Raw genomic sequence first — 26,291 nt, forward strand, 5'->3', positions numbered from 1 at the left:
CCTAAATATCTGTGGAATGATGTAAGGCTAGTTCAGTGTGGGAAGTAAGCTAGTATTAGTATGTGTAGACCAGTGATGATTTGCTATGAGCAATATATCAGATGTTTTGAGATCATCAATTCATACCTCATTGTCCATTCAAGGTTCATAAGGAAACATAAAATATTATTTCAAACGATTCAGACTAAAACAGGATTAGCTGCTTCTCATGGGGGAAGACCAGTTTAGTCTACTACCAATTTGAGGAAATCAAATTTGTTGCATTAAAAATCTACTTTAAAACTTTTCTTCAATCTTATTAGATATATTATCATGTTTACATTACCTTGGGGGATTTGAGAGATGGGAGCAAGTCATCAGCAGGGCTTCTATGCAATTCCATGTTATACATATTGCTTAGGACATTGCTTAATTACTGTAATAAACATTTGTGCACTGACCTTTTTATCCCTCCAAATGTTTGTGCATGACCTAAGAATTTTCCAAAGTCAATATGAAACATGTGGCCCGACTTTGTCAGCATAATATTATCATTGTGACGGTCACATACTCCCAGGATGAATGTTACCACACACCAGCCAGCACAGGAGTAGAAAAAGTTCCTCAAGGCCTAATTCATTGAAAAACAATCATACGAAAATAACAACAAAAAATGAGCAAATGCATTAGCATCAGAGGTAATCATAAAAAGTAAATGATAAGAAGCAAAATTACATAATCAGGAAAAATTTCTACATCTCAGTGGACAGAAGGGTACAGTTAAGCAGCTGATTCTTGATCTGCTACAGAAGAATATAAAACAATTGTTCTTTAGCCTAATAGATGAATGTTTTCACTGAAACTGCGGAAAATATCTCCTTCATTCGGATGGAGCTAATTTTCATTGGTTCACTAGAGAGGTTTCCTAGTGTGATTTTTTGATACCTCAAATATACAATATTGAATGATTTTTTTTTCAAAGTAAAAGGAGGAACAATACGGCCCAATATTGCCTATTCCCAGAGAAATTTTAAAATATCAATGGTTGAATATTTGAAATTTTAGAATACAGAGAAAGCTATACTGAGAAATCTGTAACATTTTATGTGTATTTTTACAAATAGGTCATCAATGTAGTTGATGTCTAAAGCTGTTTGTTATAGTACATATATATCAGTGAATGCCTGTGTGGGTGGAAGATTATCATTAAGTCAATTTGTGCTTATGTTTCTCTAATGAACAGACATTTCTTTCCAAAAATATACTTTGTGTCCAGAATGGTCTCCTGGGTATACATCATTTCATCAACTTGGTGGTGTAACCATGAGTGACTGGTTGGGACAAGGTTATGGGTCTCCTAGCATGGAGGGGCTGCCTTGATGCACTGAAGGCTGGGTCACCAAGCTGCATGCTAGGGTGCCTTAGTTCTAGGTCTCCCACATGCCTAAGCAAGTCACTTAATTTGTCAATCCAAATATTCTTCGCTTAGAAAGTGAAAATAATAAAATATGTCCTTCATATGGTGGTTGTGAAGAGCGATGTATTTGGAAACAACGTAACCACAAGGATTAATGCAAAACTGAAGTTATAATTTTGGGAATAGCTAAAAAGTAGACTTCAAGGTAATTTTATCTAATTATTTATTATTTGGCCTGTAAAGCTTGTATTTTGCTCCAACGCAATGTTATGGAAGTGTGGAATAGATGAACTCTGGGGTCTTTTTTTTATCATGGCCTTTTTATCATAGGTAGGGTGACCAATCATCCCAGTTAACCCAGGTCCGAGGAATTTCTCAAAATAAGGGGATTTCAGTGCACAGGATAGTACCAAGCAAATCTAATGGTGCATTTTTGCATGAATTAGCATTTAGGTGCTCCTTCCTCTGGGTGGACCCAGCTGTACTAGATAATAGCTTGGCAAGTGGAACAAGGCCTGGTTCTGGCCACACTCATCTCCTTAGCCAAGATCCCTAATATAGGGCAGAACCTGCACAACCGTACACTGCAAGCCAAATACCAGAATGAAGTAAACGTTGAGAAAAATGTTTGCAGTCAAATAAAACAGTACATTTGGTAAAATTATGACATACATAAACTCTATTTTGCATTTTGCAAACCATTAAGAAAATGGGAGACGAAAAAGTAGAGAATGGCAGAAGAAATGTATTGCACAGAAAAGAAGGGATATTTATAGAAATTGGAGATTACTTAAAGGAGGTAATTTCAAGGGGTATTGTTTCTGGGGTAAGATTGATGTCAGGATGGCAGCTGAGCAAAAAAAAATCTTTATTGATAATCAGGAATTTCATCCAGAAACTAAATAAAATACAGAAACTTTATGTATTTAATACATCATTTAAACTGGGTCATTGTTACTGGGCTGATGATTGAATTAGAACTCAAAGTGCACTTAATTTACTTTTCTACAAATCAGAATCTCTAATGAACCAGAGCATATTCTTATTTAAGTACATTATTTAAAATGATCTGCAGCAGAACAAACCTTTTCATAATCTGCCTTTAAGTGGTTGTGCTGACTGAACCACTTTTTAATTGTATTTTCTTTCAATGGTCCTATCAGTCCAGAATGGCGATGAATCTTTGCTAGGGTCACAGCATCAGGTACCATCTGCACCAATCCTGGTAGAGAGAAAAAAGATTACAGAGACAATTCCTTCATCACAGGATGAGGGAGCCTCAGGAAATATAACAACAATAGCTTCCAGCAGTACTGGACTACCCCTTTCCTTTTCAAATCTTCTTTTCTGGAGGAGGCTTATCTAGATGCGTCTCTTTCCAATTCTTCCCAAAATCGTGGAGAACAATGCGGCTACTTGTGTTTGGATCGGATTTATCAGAGGCAGCATTAATATTTTTTCTAGAGCTATGGTAGCAAGCCAATCTTGATGATGAACAGAGACCCCACTGAGTAGTGAATTAATTATCACATGGCTGGTGCACTCATTTACAGTTTAAGGGAGGACATTTAAGCTTGGATAACAAACATATTTACAGTTTAAGGGAGCCAAATACACTCTCCATAACAAACATTGCATATGTATTATAAAAATCAATGTTCAGGTTAAAAAAAGCTTCACAGTTGAATGTTACATTTCTGGGAGTGAACAGAATAACTCAGCAGTGAACATCTAGAGAGCCACCTGCTCCCTCCTTCTCAGTCAACATTAAAGAGAAACTACAATAGTAATTTTTTTTTTTAAAGGGAGCATATACTGATTGAACTTAAATAGGAACTTTGCTCCGCTGGCCATATATCCATCAAGGCTTTTTTTTATTGTGCTCGTAAGGTTATTGGAATGTAAATATTTGCAAACCTTCTGATTTTTATACTGTACAGAACAGCAATTTAGATCCAGTACCTCAAGCTCTCTCAGGGATAATGGCTACAAAACCACCCACAAAGTACAGTATTATAAATAAAGTCATTAAAATAAATTAAAGTCTAGAGTTTATGATTTCCATAGTCTCGACAATTGCAAGAGTTGCAAACTCAAATTCCCAGAGAGACCAGGAACACAAATATAACCATATGAACAGAGAGATGGTTGAGTTTTTTAAATTGATCACTTAATGATCTACCTGAAAAGCATTCAAATTAAACAACATTAAAGTAGATTATGGTGGTGATAAACAAAAGACTCAGCTGTGCTGAATTTGGTCAGGTGTAGCTAGTTTGCAGCCTTAATTTCTCTTAACATCTGATAGTCCTGTTGTGATCATTGGGCACCTACATTTGTGGATCAGAAGGAAACTTCACATCCCAGAGACAGGTCCTGGGAATATCCATAGTATCATGACACTTCTCCCTTCTCTCCTAATAGTATTCAGCTATTGCCCAGGTTTTCTCATGTGTGTTAAGGGAGATAGCAGATTTAAAACATTTAATGTCAGTAGGTGATGCTTTTTAATCCTGAAAATTTCCCTCCTCATTTTTCCAGTTCCTCTATTTAATACTTCCTGAAGGAAGTCACTTTCTACATGGTTGCTGAGTGTTTCAATGCCATCTTACCTTTGACCATGCCCAAAATTAGGACTTAGATGATTGCACCTTTTTGGATACTTTACTGCAGCAATGTCAATTGCTTTTCCAACTACATTGATCTAGGGAGTTAATGCTTGCTAAATCCCAAGCCACTGATCACAGGCCTTGAATTGCTGACTATCCAGAAAACCTTGTACCTAATTTATAGCAATCATGGTGGCTAAATTCTGCTCATTAATTGAAATCATAAATTACATTTTATACATTTTAAGCTAGTATATATCATACACTATTCAAATTCTTCCAACATAATTCTGTGTACATAGAGTAATATGTGTGGTTTCATTCTTATAGTCCTCTAATGCAGCATTTCTCAAATTTTAATGCAACAAATAACTGTGTGGTATGGTTTAGTTCTGTGTCCCCAGTCAAATCTCATCTCAAATTATAATCCCCATAATCCCCATGTGTGGAGGGAGGGACCTGGTGGGAGGTGATCAGATCGTGGGGGCAGTTTTCCCCCATGCTGTTCTCATGATAGTGAGTTCTCACAAGATTTGATGGTTTTATTAATGTTTAGCAGTTCCCCATTCGCCCCCTTTTTTTCCTGCCACCTTGTGAAAAAAGCCCTTGCTTCCGCTTCACCTTTCTCCATGAATGTAAGTTTCCTGAGGGCTCCCCAGCCATGCGGAACTGTGAGCCATTTAACCTCTTTCCTTTATTAATTACCCAGTCCAGGTGTGTCTGGAATTGGTGGGTTCTTGGTCTCAGGCATGGTGGGCTGTAGGTCCTGAGCCCTGCCCCGCGGGAAGGCAGCTAAGGTCCGGCGAGAAATCCAGTGCAGCGCTGGTGGGCCGGCACTGCTGGGGGACCCAGCACACCCTCCACCGCCGCTGGCCCAGGTGCTAAGCCCCTCATTGCCGGCGGCCGGAAGGGCCGGCTGGTCGCTCCGAGTGCGGGGCCGCCCAGCCCACACCCACCTGGAACTCCAGCTGGCCCGCAAGCGCCGCGCGCAGCCGGGTTCCCGCCCGCGCCTCTCCCTCCACACCTCGCCGCAAGCTGAGGGAGCCGGCTCCGGCCTTGGCCAGCGGAGAAAGGGGCTCCCACACAGCAGCGGCGGGCTGAAGGGCTCCTCAAGTGCCGCCAAAGTGGGAGCCCAGGCAGAGGAGACGCCGAGGGCGAGCGAGGGCTGTGAGGACTACCAGCAGGCTGTCACCTCTCACAGGTATTTATTTATAGCAGTGTGAAAACGCACTAATACGTTTGGGGATTTTGTTAAAGTGTTCTAATTGAGTATGGCGGGGTGCGGCCTGAGATTCTGCATTTCTAACAAGTTCCTAGGTGATAGTGCTGTGGGTCTGCGGTTCACGCTTTAAGTAGCAAGGCTCTTAGGGATAAAATTACTCAAGGTGGTGTTATATGAGGTGGTGTCTTTCAGGCAAGGGTGCATAAGAAACACCTGAGCAGCTTTTTGCAATCAAACTTTGAGCCTCTCCTCCACCTCCAGGGAAGTCTGATTTAGTGCACTTGGGTTGGGGGTAGGTTGTATCTACTCTTTCCATCCCCCTATGTAATTTTTATGTTCATCAAAGTTGGAGGACCAATAATAAAATAAATCCTGAAGAATTTTTATTTGCCCTGAAAATTTCTCTCAGAACTCCTAGGACATTACATACAAAGTGACCATGAGAATGACACTCAACAATAATGTTGATAAAGTCATGGAAACTTCATGGAAACTGGAGTTTACTCTCCTCATGGGCACAACTCTATTTAGCTTATTTTAGCATGCATTTCCCATCTCACGTTGTGACATTTATTGAGAAAAGTAGGTATTCAATAAGCCTTGGAACCTGATTAAAAATGCAACCTAATCTTCTAAAAATGACATTTGTTTTAATGATCTCTATTTTTCTTGAAGAATTATTTTGTCAGTATAATGCCCTTTGAAATCTTACAGCTATTGAAGGTTGTTGTTGGTAGACAGAGAAGAAAAATAACTTTTGTCTTGCGACATCTGCAACTTTGGATAAGTCTATAGTTATTTCTGTGGAATTATTTTATTAACTAAAAGATCCAGCCTTGATTACATTCTATGATTATAAATAGAAATGAGATGAAATTTAAAAATTCCACTGGGATCGGTAATTTATTCAATATCTGGAGAAAAGGTGATTCATGTAACAGCAAAGATCTCATCTTGGATTATGTAGCATTATTCTATTTCAGCATTTTAGGACAGGAAAGCATTAGGTCACTTATGTGAGAAAAAGTAGGGTAAGATGCAAGGAATAACAATCTCATGGCAGCAAGGATAAATGACTGTTGTAGGAACTAGAGATTTAGAAAGTATTTAGAGTGGGACACTTGGCATGGAAGTAGGAGCCCTGTTATCAGAATCAAATCAATTGGCTGGTGTGACTTGTAATGCAGTCATTGTAAGGTATTAAGTGGTGAGTGAATTTCGAGGTGTTTTCATACTTAGTATCTAAAATCTCAAGTGTTGACTGGAGTATTGGGCCTGCTGATGGGACCTCAGGCAGTGAGGATCCATGGCATGACAGTTCTCTTGTGATGACAGGTTTAAATTGTAGCTCTGCTTGAATTAAAAAAAAAAAAAATGACTACATGGTCTAGATCCCCTCTCCAGTTCTGTGATTTCATCTCTTTGTTTATGCACATGTATCTGCTATAATTCATACCAATTATTTTAATAAAATGCTAAGTGGCAATGGTTATATGTAAAAACATTTATAAGTTATCTTAGATATTGTTGTCTCTTTAATTTGGCATTATTGTAATTAAGTGCAATTCTACCTCTGATTTTTTAGTAATAATTTGGGTGGTCTATTGACATTATTTTCAATGAAATTGTGCATAAGTATAATTATATTTTCATATTGATTTCTCGGTTTTTATAAAGGAAAAGAAATGCTGACATATGTTCAATATTTACATGTGTGGCCAGCATTGACTGTTGATATTTTATCTACTCAAAAGTCTTTTAGAAATTAAATTAAGGTTTATAATGTGTTTAGAATTTCCAGAACTCCTTTCAGGACTTGTAAATGTGTAGATTTTGTGTTAATAAGTAACAATTGTATTCTTTTAAAAATGAGTAGGCTTTATATTAGAAATTGAGAGAAATAACTAAGTTATTAATGAAACTAACTCTTAAAGACACATAAAATAAAATCACAGTTAACATTTGTAATGTGAAGGTCCTAATTAATACCTAAAGGCATATTCTGTTTTATATAAATTCTGTTGGCTTATCATTTTTGAAAATAATTCTTTTAAAAAAAGAAGAATGTGTCTATATAGTTCTTTGGATTTTCAAACTTGTAGTTTAAAACGAAAGCCAGAGAAAGTTTTGTAGCCTATTACTAGTGGATGTGTGAAATAAATAATGTGAGCCAGCGCACTTTCTAATCTATACTGACCTTGGTCTTTTCCTGTGGATAGACATCTATAAATGATCATTTGCATATCCAAGCCTTCCTGCAGCCAAATATTGTCCATCACTTGAATAATCTGCAGAACAAGCATATCCTGACGAAGATCATCTCCAGCCTGTTAAAAACAAAATTATAGACCCTGGGTTTTTCCTTGAATTCCATTAAAAGCAGTCAAATACAGTACATGTCACTTTTCTCCTTGGATACATTTCTAGCCTTAGAGTGGTTTTAATGGTTTTGTTAGCACTAAAAGTACCTTGTGCTTCTGATAAAAATTTTTTTAAAATGAGAACTTCCCTTTAAATAATTACAGAAGCTTCAACCATCAAATTAGAGGTGCTGCTTGGAATGTTCCTTGATAATAATTTTCAATTTATTATCCACGTGCGATTTCTCAGATTCAAAGTCTGGCAAAGACAGGCTGGATAAATGTTTATTCAAATTTCAAACTTAGCCAAGAGAGATCTCTTTCTAAGTGAAACATTATTTGGTATGTCATAAATTTATGCACCGATATGCAGTTAGAATACCAAGAGCTTCTTGACTAGGAGTATAAATAGCATCCATATGATTGATTAGACTTTAAATTGGTGATTTCTCAAATTATTTTGAAGATAAAAGGTTTTCAGAGAAAATAATTTTTGATAATAATAAGAAATGATAAAGTGGTGATAGTCATGTATTGGTTAAGGAGATTGCATATGTCCAAAGGGGAAGGATAGTTCTATCCTTTTAAACAAATAAGAATTTTCGTTTTGAAAACACTTTCTAAATTATACATGGAAAATCCTGCCAAGATAAAATTTTATGTTTTCTTTTTTCCCCTTCATCAAAAGTACAGCATTGTGGGACCACTAATTCTTGAGGTGACATGACAAAGCAAAAGTGTGGGCACACTACTCATTATCCTCCAAAATAGACAGTGAGAATTCACCAAAAATTCACTCTGAGACCTTGTTGCATGAGCTTGGCTGAATAATTGGCCAAATAAACTGGAAGACGGGCATATTCTTGCTTTTTACCCTTATCTCTTTCTCTGTTCCTTCTCTCCTACGTGCTTGTAAACCTGTTACTACCTTTTCTCTGTTTTTCCAGTGGGATTAGTGACGAAGACTGAAATGACCCATATTTACTTTTTTATTAAAAAAATAACTCAAATTACTAAAATCAACAAGTGCTAGCAGGCAAGAATTTAATGTTAAATTAACTTATGTCATTTCAGTTCCAGTTAATTTTGATCCCAATTTAGTATCTAGACGAAAATAAAACTTCCTCACATTCAACTTTCTCTGCCCCTTAAAAGCAATCATATCACTTCATTTACTGAAATATATCCTCTTAGGTTTTGCACTGAAGTCTCCCTGGCTTTCAGTCAGTAATGTTTGATTTATTGCCAATTGGAGTTTGGCACATACTATATATAATCCTGTAAAAAGGCAGACTCTAAAATTGCTGAAAAACCTATGTGTTGTTGCTGGAGGAAAATAGCTACAACAATTTTTTTTTGTGAGTAATAAATCGATAGTTCTGTGTATGGAATCAATTCATGTTTTAAGAGTGCTACCATACCTTAAAAATAATGCTGATATTTTTGCCCATCGGATTAGCATTGATGAAAGTAATCTTCAATGGCAAAGCATTAGATGTAAAATATGAACATGCCTATAGGAAAAGAAAAAGGGAAAACTAGTGAGCAAATAAGTCAACCCCCAACCCCAAAAAGTAAACCTTTTCCCCAAAATCATAGCCCCTTGCAGACTTTGTTGTATGAACAAATGTAACACATATGAATAATTTTTATACTTGGGAACACAGAAACATACAAATTTTTAAAAGTTTAGTCTATCAACTGGAGCCTTTACATTGAAACCAAGAAGCCAGCTTTTTGACAGATTACAAATCTTCAACCACGTTTTTCCCTCAATGAACAGTAGTGATATGTTTGAGGTTTAAATGAACTAAGCAGTGTATGAATATTGGCTTATTCTAGCTGGTTAGTAGATAAAAGTTAAAATTTTATTTTAAAAACTTTATTTCCTTTCCATTATTTCTACCTTGCAGAATACTTTAAGGAAAAATAGATAGAAAGTTAAGAAAGACTTGAGTTCAAATCTAAGCTTTATAACTAATTTGCTGTAAAGTGGAGAAAGTAACCTCTCCCTCATACATCTTTCTGATCGATTCATGAACTAATGGATATAAAATACCTTTTACAGTGCCTGACACTAATCAGGTACTTTGAAAAATCCTTACATTTTTCTTTATCTTTTGGTTAATGAACATTTTCTTGTTTTTATAAATAGCAGTACAACATATATTTTGTCTTCTCATTTCCTGTAATTACACCTTCCATTTGCATTTTCAGCTTTGTGATGTTGACTACTTTTCACTCTACTTTCCTTGTTGCCTGTTTTCCTCTTATTTTCTTACAATTAAGCATTGAAAAGGTGTATGTCTTTAGGCTACTCGAGAGTTCATGATGGCATTGAAGACTTAACTCAATATAAAGAAAGGAAAAAGACTCGATGCTTTCAATTTATCAACCTAGTAAAATATGATATCAATGCATGTTGAAAGATCAGCTTGAACAACGTTATCTGCAAGAAGTCTGAAATTAGAAGTTGAGAGAAAATATCTATTTCTTAACGGACCTATCAACACAAATCTAACCCAATATGTTAACTAAACACAAACCCTTGCTTACTGAATCATAAGCAAGAGTTTAAGAGATGGAAAATAGATATTTTCTATTTTCAATTTGAAAAATCGAATTGATTCAGTAAGCAAGGGTTTGTGTTTGTTTAGTTAGAAATTGGGTTAGATTTGGGTTGATAGGTCAGTTAAGAAATAGATATTGTATAGCTAAATGTAGATATTTTATCTAGAAACAAAAATAGATGTTTTATAGTTTTGTGGGTGAGGATGCTTGTTAAACAATGAAATTCCGTTGCAAAAGTCAGCTAATTAGGGATCACATGACCATATATCATGGTATTCAATTAGCAAATTCTGTATGAGGCAAGAAATGAGTGTAGATCAGTGGTTTTTAAATTCTGTTCATTGACTATGTGGGGAATCTCTTTGATTTATCCCAAGTTCAGGGAGGCCGAAGGCAAGGCTTAGCCTATCTTTTTAACTACCACCCAGAGACATTCTGCTTTTATTGTTTCACATCTTGGTTTTCATGTGCAGTATATATTTGAGTGATTGTCAAAAACATGTATTCAACAACTAGTATGCACATTATATGCTAAGAAAGGAAACACTATATCTACCCTCACAAAGCCTCATGTTTTGGTTGTATACACACACACACACACACACACACATTAAGTTGAAAATAATTCACAAGATAGTTTATCACCATTGAATGAAGCCACATTTTAAGAAAAAAATTTTCAGAGGTTAACTAGATCTTGAAGATTGTGAGGGACATAGATTAGCAAATAGGCAGAAGCAAGGGTTTTCTAGATAGAAAAAGGCAAATGATAAGATATTAGATTCGAGTGATAGCTGTAAAGTAGATTGGAATGCCCATAGATGGAAGAATTAATCAGAGTCTTAGAGGAGGATTTTATGGAGATGTTATAATAAGATAGAAAAGCTGGAAGAAAGGAAGATAGGGTCTCTGTCCTTGAGAAGCACACATTAATGACAGAGATCTAAAAATTAGTTGAAAAAGAAACCAGTAAGTAAATGAAATACCTGGTCCTTGTTTTCCCTAAGTAATGGGGAAGAATTGCATTCAGTTCCTCCCACTCTCCCAGTTGGTCCATCCTTTAGTGATTTAAAAGGAAATAGGGAATGGTTCATTGTGATTAATGGTTTGTGGGTAGGGGTGGGAGGCAAAGGTTGAGAATTTGTCTTATAAAGACAGTTTAGCTCAGACCTGAGCCCCTTGCTCTTTGCCTTCGAGAGCCATGCTTTAAGAAACGAATTGAGCCAGACCTGAGTGCTTCTCCCCAGTATAGTTGACTGATAGTGACAGAATGCTGATTAAAGGCTTTCCCATGCTCACTGCATTCACAGGGCTCCTTTCCAGTGTGAACTCTCTGGTGCACGATCACTTGTGAACTATAATGGCTCACACAATCATATAACAGCTTTCACACTATCATTGCATTTATAAGATTTCTCCCCACAATGGGTTGTCTGATGTACCACAAGACTGGCACTATAACTGAATATCTTCCCATACCCATTATATTTGTAGGGTTTCTTAACAGTGTGAATTCTCTGGTGTATAATGAGGCGTGAGTTTTGACTACACATTTCCATGCTTATATTTATAGGGCTTTTGGCATGTGTGAACTCTCTGACACAGAATAAGACATTTACTCAGACCAAATGCCTTGTCACACTGCATTCAAAAGGTATGAATTTTCTCATAGTCAACAAATTAAGAGCTCTCATAGATGGTTTCTCCAAACTGCTTCCATTTAAATAAGTTTTTTATATGACCCTCAGTGTGTAGGCTCTGATGTCAAATAAGACATTTACTTATTACTTAAGACATTACCTTGCCATATTCATCATGCTTATAAGGATTCTCCCCAGTGTGGATTCTCCAGTAGTTGATAAGGTTTCTGTTGAAACAGAGAGCTTTTCCATACTCATTTCAACTGTAAGGTTTCTCACTTCTTTGTTCAATGGGACTGGAGGATAGATTAAAATGTTTCCCAAGATGGTGTCACCTGGCCATGTCTGTTCTGTTCATTGTTGTACCCATAGGTGCCCAACCCTGTACCAGGCATAGCTAGCCAGAGCAAATGGAACCAGGCGGTGCCTCTACTTGGGACAGCTTCTGCAGGAAAAGTACTGCTAACCGTAGGGTGCTGTAGGGAAGGAGTGTGGTCCCACCTGCAGCACTAGGGGTGGTGACTTCTGGGCAGCTGACCCCTGGCCCAGCCGGTGCACCTGCACATGCCAAACTTATATGTAATTTTAAGTGTAAAAAAAACAAAAACAAAAACACTCTTCTCCTTTAAAACAACAAGCCAATAAAGCAAAAGCAAAAACAAACAAACAAACAAACAAACAAAAAACACATGGACTCAGTGATCCCTGTTGTTCTTTCTACATTAAGGTACAGTGTCTTTGAAATGCTGAGTTCCTACATGTGCTCAGCGTTAGTCAAGAATACTACTGATGATGAAAAAGTTGGGGAATTTTTTGAAAATTAGTAATGATTTAGATTTCAGCCCAGACAGACATATCTCAGTTTAAGGAATTCGAAGACTTATTTTGTTATGTTTCACAATATAATTATGAAGCATACCAAAAAATTTGCAGGGAGTCTTACTTGTGGCAAAGTGATAAATATGATGGCATCAAGTTTTTAGCAAAACATTTTACATTCACAGTAATAATGATCTAATTTTTCAACTAATTATTGGGTTTGTTTTCTTGACTGTCTTACAACTTTAGTTAAGTAACATTTATTGGCCATGCATGATAGCTTAACCTCTTCACTTTTAAATCTAACATAACCATAATTTTCTCTGTTAATGTCTTTGTACTCTTGGGCTTTTGAGAAGGAAGATAATAAAGCTTATCAGGAACAAGGGAGAAAGAATGATTCTAAGTCAGAGAAGGGTGACTGAAGAGGTACCCATATGACAGAGGATTAGGAGTAGAAGGCTTAGGAAGTTGTGAGTCTGACAATGCCAAGATGGGCTTTCCAGGCGTGAGTAAAATCACAAAGTATATGACACACTGACATATTAGAATCAATAAATTTTAAATTGAATCAAAATAGAAATGTTGTAGCTAATGATTAATGTTCGTGTACTAGGTATGGTTATGCACAAAGTCTAAATAAACCGTGAAATTATACCCAGCCTTCATGGGGTCACCAAATAAATCATTTTTAATGAGTCAAGAAATTAACCCAGTGATATGTTCCTCTATGTTACTCTTTTTTTTTTTTCACTGAACTGATGGATAGTTTTTTTCCAAATAAACAAACCATATGATAAGGCCAATGTGATCCCAACTGGTCTTAGTGTATCAAAGTGAAAACACAATGTAAATGGATTCAATTACTTTTTCCTTAAAATAATTGCAGTGTCAACTTATGAATTCTTTTTGCCATTTCAAACATATACAGTGAACTAAACTATGTAAAACAGAAATGTTAAATTGATCTGAGGAATAAGTTGACTTACATCATGATCAATCCCTTTTATACATTGGGCAGGGTTCAGAGGAAGATGACAACTATTTACATCTTGAAAGAACTCTTCTAGTCTGCCGATTTCTTTCTTCAGTACCTCCTGTGAAAAATCATTAGAAAAAGGATTTAAGAAAATGTTAAGAACTTGACTTTTCCTTCAAGTTACAATTTTCTCCTATTGATTAAATGAATTCTTGAATTCAGTGTTGTACACTTGGATGACTTTAGGGTCAGGCAGGTGATGTATTCAGGCATGAGAAGACAGTGGGCTAAAGACAATAGTGCATGTTGGAGAAATGGGAAACTAAAGTATGCATGCCCTTTCTAAAGGACCTCAAATTCAACTAAAAATAAAAACCAAACAGAGCACTGTACGGTTCAAACAAAACATAAAAGGGTTGGACTTGACCTGCGTGGCCGCAAATTTGCAAACCCTGCTTTATGTAATTATTAACATGATCCTTTTCTGATAATTTTCTGAAATCTGAGTTTGTGACTCTCAAAATTACACTCAATAGTATAGTGCATTTTACAAAAAAAATTACGTACAATAGTAACAACAATGACAAAAATCAATTGCATAATGCTGTCAGAAATGGTAATATGCAGGAACAAATAGTTTACTGGACATCGATGAGTATATTTCTGACATTTACTCTCTCCAACACTCCACTATACTCATGGCAGCTCAGATATCACAAACAACACCTTTAAATTGTGCATCCTGTGACAAAAGAGATAGGAAATAATTACAATTCGTCACAAAACAAACAAAGCTTCTTTTAGTCTACTTTCACATATACACGATGGAGTACTATCCAACCATAAAAAAAGAATGAGATCCTGTCATTTGCAACAACATGGATGGAACTGGAGGTCATTGTGTTATGTGAAATAAGCCAGACACAGGAAGACAAATATCACATGTTCTCACTTACCTGTGACAGTTAAAATTTAAAACAATTGAACTAATGGAGACCGAGAGTAGGAGGATGGTTACTAGAGGCTGAGAAGGGTCATCAGTGTGGCAGGGGGTAGAGGGAATAGTTAATGGATACAAAAAAGTAGTTAGAAAGAGTAAATTAGAAAGACTTACTATTTGCTAGCACAAGGTAACTATGGTAGAAAATTTTTTTGTGTGCATTTTAAAATTGAAAATTAAAAAAGAAACTTTTTGAGCCCAATGCAGAAGACAAGGATATCATATTAATAATGTTCACTCAGCTCTCAAGAGTTTCTTAGCTTTTACTCCTGGCCTATTGGCAAATAATAGAATCCACAGCTCCCAGAATCCAGAAGAGCAAAGTGGAGAGACAAAAGCTGCGTTACTGCCCTCTGTGTGTGTTGTTCTCCTTCGCCTCATCTATACTTGGGTTTGCCTGGCAGATATCATGGAGAGGAATCTCTGCTCCCTTCATTTAAGTAAAATCTCTTCCCAGTTCATATAGTTATGCTTAATTAGTGCTTTTTTAAGTAGAAAAATAGCCATTAGGAACTTAAATTGTGAGAAATTATTATTTCTTAAATTGTGAGAAATTATAAATGCCTCTTCCACCTACCTCTTCCTTTTCTTCTTCCTATTTTCCTGTGTGAAGAGATGTTATCACAAAAGCAGCCACTCAAGGCAAGATAAATATATTTACCTGAGTGAATAATGTCAATATCACTCTGGTACTTGAAGCAAATGATCAAAAAAAGCGCCAGAATTATTTAACTATAATATACATCTTAAACATGTAAGGGATTTTAAAACATAGGAGATAAAGACCAAATCTTCACACAAACTTCTGTAAATTTTAAATCAATTTATTCAACTTGCCATCAACTTTTTGTCTACCATTAGAAAATAATTAATGAACTTGTAGTAACATTTAAAAAATCATAGAACTTTTTTTTGCATTGCTTATCCTATTATATGCCTTAAGGCTCCTCTGTGTACTGGAGTCTATATATCTCCCATTTAAAAATAAATTCCAAACTTTTGCTTTTTTATTTTCCATTTTCTCCCAGGAAGGTGAAGTAGCATAGTTTCTGGCACTTCTACTAAATGAAGTGAGTTCCAGCAAGAAAAATCCTGGGCTGAGAAAGAATTCTGGGACACTTTGCCTACTACTATTTTTATATCATTTTGTTGAAAATTCTTGTTGATTTTAGATTATAAGTGGAGAGAAACTGAGTTCCCTTGAGGACAAAACTCATGTTTTGGCCATCTTTCTATCCTTAACCCCTAGTCTATAGTAGGTAGTTAATTATTATTGAATAACATTATTAACACAATGAAAGAATGTCCCCTCTCTCCCTGCATCTAGAGTGTTGAGCTTGAGAGAAACTACTTAATGGTGTATATCAGTATAGGGAACTAGTGATGCAGGTAATTAAAAAGAGCAAATATTCTTCCAAGAAAAATAATAGCCAGGTCCATTATTATAAACACTGAGAAAGAGGCACATATTTTGACTAGTATCCATAGATCTTAGTATAAAAAATATTACTATTCTTAAGGCCATTGATTTATTTCGTTTAATTCATCTTATTTGTTGCGTGAAAAATGTCCTTTGCTGAGCAACAACAAAAACGTGCCCTAAAACGTCTCCTCATGTATTTCTCGATGAGTCTGAATTGTGCCGCCATATTGACACGATTAGTTTATCAGGCTTGTTTAGTCCAACTGCCTATAAGTTGGTCTTTTCAGGTTCTCTCCGTGTGTCACATGGCTATTTAGGTCAAAAAACCATGTCCTGGTGATAGACATTATCATTAACTTAAGAACAGTAGGTGGGGAAAAAAAAACTTGACTAAAGTAATTGATTTAAGTATCTTCTATTTAAGTGTAGTCAAGGAATTTGCTTTGTAAGCAATGAAATTAAAACTTAATTTAAACCAAAGTTAAAAAAATTACTACCTGAAGATTAATATTTCAACAAACCTGTCTTTGATGGTCACTGGCAGACTTGACTTTTTCCCCAATATCTCCCAGAATTTTGATAAGTTTCTGCTCCTTGGAAAATTCATCACTCAAGGCTTTACCTGCACAGAATTGGAGAGCGGCTAGTAGCTTCTGATACCAGCTTTTAAAATAAGCTTCATTTTCTGCATTTTTTAGCAGCCTGAAGGAAAGAGAGAGAAAAAAATTCTTGTATGTAAAGCTAATTTTTTAACCACGTCCAGCCAGAACAATAAGTGCATTTCAAACTAATCTGTATTTGGTGGCTTTGGGCAGTTTAACAGCCTAGAATGGGGAAAATGTTGTTTATTCTTGACAGGCATCAAGTTCCATCTGATAGTTAATGAGATTCCAAGAGTGAAGAATCAATAAGAGATCTGCCTTTCTTCATTTCAATTCACAACACATCTTTTCTCCTTCCAGTCCTCTTAATTCTGTAACACACACTTTTCTCAAGAACATGCTTTTGACTTCTTAAAAGATGCACAAATAACTTTAGAAATAGTTTTTATAAGTGACTGTACTATATGGTGACTCAAACATCAAGCCTAACTTTTTCTTGTTTCCTTCAAATGATAATATCCCCACACTGTCACAAACCACAAAAGGTGCTGCCTTTTTCCCAGCACCTCCCTTGGACTACCTGGAGGAAGGTATTGTAAAGGCAAGAGCATGGTTTTTTGTTTTCAGGCATATCTGGACTCAAATCCCAGCTCTCAAACTTACAAATTACTTAATTAGGCTGAGTTTTTATTTATTTATCTTAGAATAAGGTAATAAGTTTCATTCTATAGAGCTATGTAGAACACAGAATGAGGCAATGCATTTGAAAGTGCTTAGCACAAAAATATTAGTTCATCCATATCTCATAGCCTTCCAAAGTCAGCTTCTGTCTCTGCTTGGAAGTCTGCTCCTATCATGAACATGGGAAGCATAAATCATGACTAAGTAAGAAAACATTGCAAGATAATGGAGCAACAACAAATGTTTGACAATTTTACTTTCTATTATACCCTTAAAACACTGAAATAGAATTAAAAAAGACTAATTTATTAGCACCTTAACTTCTTTCTAATTGATTCTTTTAATCTTAACTGGTCTTTAGTTTTTGCCTTCTCTGAAAAATAATTAGCATTCAAGGAACTAAAAGATAATTCTGAGAACTAAATACTTAAAAAAAAGATTTTTAAATATATAGATATGTTTTATTCTGCATGCCTAATTTTGCATCTCTGTTCAAAGTATATTTTGTTAGCGATACTCTAACAAACAAATTATTTTTATTCAATATTTTCTGTTGCTACACATTAAAGTTAAAAATTAGTTGAATGAGTTTGCAGTTTTTTAAGGTAAGGGCCTGTTCCTTTGTCATTATTAGAAGGCAACTTGTCTTCTAGTACCTCTTTTATTTTCTCAAAGGAAATAAAAATTTTGTGTGAAATAATAGCTCTTATTTACTTCTGGAAAGCATTTACACACACACACACACACACACACACACACACACACACACACACACACAAATACCTCAAGGGACTAAAGATGTATCACTGGTAAAATATCCTCTATTGATACTTGGTTCTTTTCATTTTAAGAAGAGTAGCAGTGAAAAATTTTCCTACTCATCCCTATGATGAGATTTTGAAATGTCAAGCAAGTAATAAATGGACCGCATAATTAATTACCTGGAAGCTCTAAGAAAATGCATGTTGCATGCATGTGAATGCAAAGCTGCAGATGCAGGCATGCACATGTAAAACTTGAAGATGTTTTTTGCGGAATTGTGTACTGCTCAGATTCTCACAGTGCTTTGAGCACAGTGGTAATGTACCATTTTATAGTCTGCATGGGATTCATCGAAATAGGGAGTTGATTGATGGAGTATTTCTATATTGAATATCAATGTTTGTCAGCACTTTCATACACTTTGAATATTGGGCTACTTGTTTTTTTTTTAAGTATTTTTAACCTGATCTAGTACATAAATATAACTCTATAACTACCCAACTGCTACATACATGATAAAAAGAAAAGTTATTTTGCACAGACAAAATCAACAATTTTTTACCAAAATAATTAAAGAAATAATATATTTTAGGGTTGGAGTTATAGGGACTGTCAGAATTGTTTAGTTAATTTGTACGTATAATACTCTTATTCCTTATTCTATTGAAATGAACTTGTTCACTCATGAGCAATGTATTTGCTTCTCTCTGGTTCAAGGAGGAAAAATTCAGTTTGATTCCTTGCTCAAAATAAAACCGAGCAGGGGAGAGTCACAGAGATAACATGTGACTATATCCTAAAAAACATAAAAGCTAAGAAAACTCAGTGTATTCTGTTGTGATTATTTTCCTTGGAGAATATACCTCATTCAAACCTTGCATCCCTGCCAAGATTACATGTTCCCCTGGTGAGATCTGGTTCAAGATCCATGGCTTTTTACTCGATGTGTAGAGAGTTTGTTTTTGTACACTGCAGAATTGAAATCATAGAGTGCTGGAGATGAACACGAGAGGTCAATTATTCTATTCTTGTATTTTCAGGCACAGACACTTTAAATGACAAGAGAAATTAACATGCCCCTTAGCTTTAAACAACTACGGAAAAGGTTGAAACTACAAAGTTTTGGGTGGAAGGTTACTCAGTTCTGTGTCAGTGACCTTCACTATAAGGAAGCAGTAAATCCTAAATATTGTAGTTTTTATCCATTGCCTCTGTCTATGAGATTGTAGAAAATAGCTGGCCACTCTCTTTTAAGGTTTACAGAAATCCTTTTCAAAAGATGCCGTAACCTGGGAGAGGCAATATTGCTTATGCCAAAAATGTTTAAAAAGAAAAAGTTTAAGGTCAAGGGACTGAGAAGTATCAAGTAAGACTTGCTATTAAAAGACGGGGCTTTTAAGATGCAGGCAATGTGATTTTGTACAAACGGTGAGGTAAATCTTAAAATGCCAGAGACCTGTTTACCCTAATGTCTGCAATATCCAGCTGTGATTCAATTTGGTATTATTTTGTACACATGCCTTAATGCTTTATAAAGTGTAAGTTATGACAACATTAAAATGAGGATGAATGCATAAAATCTAGATGATTAAAGAAGATTTTGACAGTATTAAGTGTGGTAGGCAGTAAGGAAGAGGGAAAGGAACATAATCCAGGTGACTGAGCAAATTTTTTATAGGATGTCATGGAGGTATTTAAGTTAAGTGAATTATAGTGGACTCAGAGATACAGAGATAGTCACCAACCTCAGCTAGCATAGAATGGAGATTTTTCTTGAAAATTAGAACTTTTTTACATTTCTTCATGCATGTAGCTGCTTCTGGTCACATGATGAGGGACTTGCTAGAGCCACAGGAAAAGTACAAATAGTTCATATTCCATCAGTCTACCAGCGGGACAGAACAGAGTAATCACACCATCCCAGCCCTCTTTGCCTCATAAACTCATTCAATCCAGGCCTTAATTTTAGTTTTCAACAGCAGGATATTGCACATCTCAGGGACTGTCCTAGAATTTTACTCACTTGTGTATTTTCTGTGGGTCAAGAGAGGAAACAACATCCAAAAACAGAAAAGAATTGAGCTACACAATAGAGATGAGTGATTTCAGATCACTCCAGGGCTTCCCCTTCCCATTTCATCTTGTATATTTTGCTACATTGTTTGGGCTGAGGTACGTGGATCAGGAGACCGATTTTTAGTGAGCACAGGTGGATTCCAGAATATGACTTTTTCAAGTGTATTTAGAACTCTGGGACAAATAAATAATACAATTCAATAACTAAAATATAATTGTTAATTTTAAGATTTTAATAGTGTGGCTAAGAAATGAAAAGCATGCCTATTTAGCATTAGCAACCTTATTTTACCTCTAAGTGGCTAAGAGATTTATTTAGTATTTTCCTCAACTGAGGAACTTGATACGTTATACAATCCTTGCAAAGATAATTGTTTTTTCTGACTAGCCTGTTTTTAGAATATTGATTTGCTCTTTCAGAAATAGCAGCACTAACTGTTGAATTTTGCATATAAAGAGCATTATATGGGGCACGTCTGCAGATATGCAAATTCCAATCAGTTCTGCAATATGTGTTTATCAATAAATTACTTCGTAACAACTCAAGTATAAAACTATTCACAAAGGAAACAAGTTCAGAAAATGATTAAATCCATACCCTAGATGTTGTGTATACTTTTAGAACACTTAAATATATGAGAGGAGCCCATAAGGCATGAAACTGACTTGGTTTATACCCCTACCATAATTTATGAGTCTAATCATTCTGATAATTTCCAAAGTAATCTCTTTGGAATGTTACATATTCATGATGTTCCCACTGTTCGCACACTGTGTGGTAGATTTCATTATTGTTCCCAGCTCCACGTTTTCTCCTCTGTAGAAGATTATACATCTAGACTCTTTGTCATGTGACTTCCGGTACCTTCCTGTAGGTAGAATTTACTTCTTTATCCCTTGTCAGGTTGGTCATGTGCTTTGCTTTGGTCAACAGAATGTGACTGGATGCAACCTATACTCATGTCCATGGAGACGCTTTAAATGGGCTATTGTGATTTGGTTTGGCCTCCTGTTTGGTTTAATTTTGCCTCTGCCTTCTTCCTGGAGAACAGCATGTCCCAGTAGGAGGCTGTTCCTTTAGTCTTGGAATGAGAAGACAATGTGGAGCCAAGCTGAGCATTGATGCACAGAGTCAGGTGGAGCCAGGCAAGACGACAGCAAGTCTGCAGCCTGAGTCCTACATGAATGAGAAATAAATCTTTGTTGCCATAAGCCACTGAAACTGTGGGGCTTTTTGTTGCTATGGTAAAAACTAATGAATATGCCAACTTTCTTTGTTTTTCTTTTCTTTTTCCACTTGTTTGTTTGAGTTGCCTTTAGAATGGAAAGCACATTTTTTAAACATTCTCGCGGGGTATCCCTGAGGATATTTTGGGGCAAATCAATTACTGAAAATAAACAAAAGTCATCTGGAGCCAAGTCTGGTGAATTAGATGAATACTCAATTTGAGTATAATATTTCAGATCAAAAAACTGTAAAAGTAATTAACATGTCTTTTTTCATGAATCATAAAAAGTCCCAAAAGGTATTCCAAGAATGATTTGATCCAGCTTATTTGGACATGTATATTCTGTGCCACTGCTAAAATTTTATTGTTATTTTATTACTACTAACATACTTCTTGACTCATTTAAAAGTGTGAATAGGCCTATGTACCATCTGTTGCTTTGTCTAGCCAAGTGTCTGAGTATCTGATAGGAGACGCTCTCTGAGTAAAAATGTTATAGTACTAAGTGCAACAGGGCAAAGGCAAACTTTTTTAGGGTTTACATAACACAGGGCTAAACAAAGGGTCTGATGGCTGAGGGCAGTGAAGGAGATGGTACATGTGGCTGTTCTTGGGAACTAAAAACTTCAGCTCTACCCTAATGGTAATATCTGAGGACTGAAATGTCTGAAAAGGGGCCAATGGCTTTGGATGAAGAAGCATCTGTATTAGCATATTGAATGTTACTTTCCCTTGTTGCCCTGGAGTTGGCTACCAAGACCAAGACTGAAGAAAAGAGATAATAGTTACCCTATATTTCAAGAGTGTCGCAAAAATTGACAACAAGAAGACAACAACAAGTAAACAAAAAACCAATTGGGGGTCAGATAACTCTTCAGGGGTTATTAGGAAATGGATAAAATGGCTATGGTAAAAGAAGCATTATCGCCTCTACATATTTGCAGGTGGGGGTGTTTGAGAGTCATGAGTCATTAGCCCAGTGAGGAATAGAGTGAATCCAGGATGTCCACTTATCCTCTCAAAGTCCAATGGGGAAGGAAGCTCAATCTGAGCCATTTATAGTGATTTGAGTGTATGCAGTAAGAGACTGTTACCCCAGTTTAGACTTCTGCTCTGAAAGAGAGTTTGTTGATTTTACCTAGGCTGTGAACATGAAGAAAAAGCAAGGCCAGGATGGAGAAAAGGGGTGGCAAAGAAGCAACCTGCATTCTTGCACCCCTGCAGTTTGACAAAACAAGGGTTTGTAGGGTGGATGTTACTCAAGGTTTAAATAAATTCATAAAAGGTAATTATATGTGCTCCACTCTTTGTATAGGTAAAGGTTGAGCCAGAGCCAAATCTCCTGGTGGGGAGGTTCTCCAAGGCTTCCCAAAGAACTCACCCATGGTAACCTCAAGGTAGCCAGCTTTGACTGTGAACCCACAGGGGGCCTTGGTGGAGAATCTGAGCTCACAGAGAGGGAATTGCAATTCCTGCCCTATCAAGTGTGAGGGTCACTTTTCTCTTTGTTTTTTCCTCCCACTCTTAGCTAAGAAAAGTTACAGCCAAAAGAGAAAGAGAAGAAGGGTGAAATAACAGATCATATCTTCTATTCCTAAGCTAGATCTTGGCTAGTATTGGAGTCTAGGAGTGTGAGGGTGGCAGCGGGCAGGTGGATAGGGTGGGTGAGGTATCTGTCAAATTAAAGAAAATGAAGTTTTAAACTGGACAAGATGGGTTGAAGTTTTTTGTTGTCTAAAAGCATATATGAGGAAGCTATAGAATCTAGCCTGGTTTTAATTAGGGAATGTGAAAGGGAAAAGGTAGTATTTTTTAAATCATTAAAAGTTTTGAGACCTACTATGCTCAATCAGTTTAATAAAAACTAGCCGAGACAGTTGAAAATCTAAGAGTCAGAAAGAAATGTGCAGCTTCAGGAAATGTCCTAATTGCATTGCAGGCAAGAAAAGCCCTAAGATGCAGAATAAGGGGGATCTTATTCTGGGGCAGAAGAATTTTGGGGAACCTTGACCCAAAACTCTTGAGAGTTAGGCTGAAATCATTCTCTTTGCCTCTCTTTATTCCCTCTCCACCACTTACTCTTCCAGATCTGGGCTTATTTTGTTTGGTTTCATTTGTGGATGAGCATGGCTAAGCAATCAATTGTATTAAAAAAAAAAAAACTTGTTTCTTTTGCAATAGGTTATTAACACTGCATATATATGAGTATATAGGTATATATTTACTATCACAATTAGTTGTCATGATATTTAAGTAAAATCCTTAACAGTTATGGTCAGTCACATATTTAATGAGAGGCTTAAAATTAGCCATAGATAGTATCTGTTTGTGTAAACACCTACAATGAAGAGTACTATTAGACAGCAGTGTTGCACTCAGGGTCAGCTGGTAGCTACGGAGGGAAAAACTATGTTGAGCAGATAAGTTTCCCTGAAGTTTCCTGCACCTGTAATAAGAAATCAGAACTCCTTGCATTCATCTCACAGAAAAACATGGTCAACCCAGGAGCCGGATGCAGGATAGGTGAGCCCCCAAACTGGGGCTTAATCTGGGAGGGATCTTCACCCAGGGAAGAATTCAGGCCAGGTGCAGTGGCTCATGCCTGTAATCCTAGCACTTTTGGAGGCCGAGGTGGGCTGATCACGAGGTCAAGAGATCGAGACCATCCTGGCCAACATGGTGAAACCCTGTCTCTACTAAAAATACAAAAAAATTAGCTGGATGTGGTAGCATGTGCCTGTAGTCCAAGCTACTCAGGAGGCTGAGGCAGGAGAATTGCTTGAGCCTGGGAGGCAGAGGTTGCAGTGAGCCGAGATTGCGCCACTGCATTCCAGCCTGGCGACAGAGTGAAACTCTGTCTCAAAAAAAATAAATAAATAAATAAATAAATAAATAAATAAAAAACTCAAGGGTGAACCAGAGGTGTTAGCAACTTTTATTGAAGCAGCAATGTAGAGCAGCAGCAGAGGTATTTCTCCTTGCAGAGCAGGGCTACCCATAGGCAGTGTGCCCAGACTAGCAGCTCAGAGGCAGTTTTGCAGTCATATTTATACCCACTTTTAATTATACGCAGATTCAGGGGTGAATTATGCAGAAATTTTTAGAAATGATATGGTCACTTTCAGGTCATTCGGTTGTTGCCATGGAAGGGAGCAGTAACATTTGGGTGTTGTCATGGCAATGGCAAACTGACATGGCACACACACTTACAGAAAGCTTTTTCTGCCCCATTCTTGTTTTAACTAGTCCTCAATTTGGTCCAATGTCTGAGCCCCACCTCTGGAGTTAAGTCTTGCCTCCTACCTCAAGCCTACATGTAAATACATAAAACTCATTCCAGCCTACTCATATGTTAACATGTAACATATGTTTACATGTTCCAGCATACTCACATGTTAACATGTAACTTGTAACATGTTCACATGTTAAATTTATCAAATAATGGGGTTTAAGAGAAGGGACTGTCCTCTTTGCATTACAAAACACACTTACTGCTTTAGTGTAAGTTATTTTATTTATCATTTTTCTAAATTAAGCACTCTGCTGTGAATAGCTTATAGTGACCCCTCTCTGCCTCCCCCACTACACTCCATATATGCTTGTTAATTATATAAACAAAAGAAACAGGTGGAATTTTAGCCCTGGGCACACTTTGAAAGACACAGGTATCTATGAGGCCCTCCTCTCTTTTCGCTCATTCTGGTTTTCTCCTTTCCTGATCCCCAAGAAAGCCTTGGCTCCAGCCACTTATCCTTTGTCAAAAACTCCACCTTGTTCTGCTCTCTTCTGTGGTGTCCTGGGCTTCCAAATAGTACTTGTCCTTCCCACTCCAGCTGAACACATTCCCTGAGTATAATTATACTCATATTCTCAGTGGGATAATATTACAAGAGCATGGAGCTGAACAGTACTTTGAGGTAATTTCTCTCACCCTTACATTTATTAGGTGAGGACACTGAGTGATCGAGAAATTTGGCCAAAGACCTATGACAAGAGCCCAGTGTTCTGGACAACAACTCAGGGCTCCTTGCAAAGCACCATATTCTGTCTTCTAAAATCCATTGAAACATGGTTTGAAAGACTGTTTTCTACTTTCGCCAACTCTGGCAAGAACCTGCGTGCTTTGGTTCTTCACTTTCCTTCTCTGTCAAATGTTGGCGTTGGTGAGGTTTAGTAAGCTGCCTTCCAGTTCCAGGGCTCTATAATTTTATTCTTTTATGAAATTATCAAGCACTTACTCTGTGCCAGGTGTTTCTGAGCATTCTGCATAGCTGTGTTAGGCAATCCTTACCTCTGCTCCAGGTCGTGTGATTTCTTCCTTCTCACAGATGAGGATATTCTGATTCATGGAGGTGGAGTAAATTGCCCAAAGTCATCCACCCAGTGGACTGGGGACTCAGATCCAAGTGTGTCTGACTCCCCAGCCCTTGCTCTTTAGCCTTATGCTGTGCGACCTCCTGATGTCTTAACATGGATACTAGCTGAGGGGTTAGCCCGAGACTCTTATGCAATCTAGGAATTATCTTCTGCCACCTTCCTGCCCTGTTTTTCTTTAATCTTTTTCTCTTACTTCCTGGTTCCTAACACTCTGAAGTCTCATGTTCTCTAGGTTGCCTTCTTTCTTTCCAAAGGCTTCCAACTTTATATGTATGTATATGTGTGTATATGTATGTGTGTATATGTACTTTATATGTATATATGTATGTATACATGTGTATACGTGTGTGTATTTTATACATACATAGCTATATTTTTATATATGTATATGTATATATGTATAATATATGTATATATGTTTGTGTGTGTATATAAATATATATATATATGTATATTTTTTTTTTTGAGACAGGATCTCACTCTGTTACCCAGACTGGAGTGCAGTGGTGTGATCATGGCTAACTGTAGCCTTTACTTCACAGGCT

General features: G+C 36.7%; 1 protein-coding gene across 3 annotated transcripts in view; it reads right to left on the minus strand.

The window, feature by feature from the left end:
• The window catches only part of PIK3C2G (phosphatidylinositol-4-phosphate 3-kinase catalytic subunit type 2 gamma), a 403,925-nt gene that overhangs the window by 153,733 nt on the left and 223,901 nt on the right, over positions 1 to 26,291 (minus strand). For all 3 annotated transcript variants that reach the window (XM_012502330.2, XM_003265569.4, XM_004092097.3), the window contains 6 exons: positions 16,541 to 16,721; positions 13,607 to 13,714; positions 9,009 to 9,101; positions 7,425 to 7,554; positions 2,482 to 2,618; positions 441 to 610 (listed from right to left, as the gene is read on the minus strand). In XM_012502330.2, coding sequence (XP_012357784.2) covers positions 441 to 610; positions 2,482 to 2,618; positions 7,425 to 7,554; positions 9,009 to 9,101; positions 13,607 to 13,714; positions 16,541 to 16,721 — 819 coding nt within the window. The remainder of the gene's footprint in view (positions 1 to 440; positions 611 to 2,481; positions 2,619 to 7,424; positions 7,555 to 9,008; positions 9,102 to 13,606; positions 13,715 to 16,540; positions 16,722 to 26,291) is intronic.

This window comes from Nomascus leucogenys, chromosome 23 (genome assembly GCF_006542625.1).
Source record: "Nomascus leucogenys isolate Asia chromosome 23, Asia_NLE_v1, whole genome shotgun sequence".
NCBI classification, from domain to species: Eukaryota; Metazoa; Chordata; class Mammalia; order Primates; family Hylobatidae; genus Nomascus; species Nomascus leucogenys.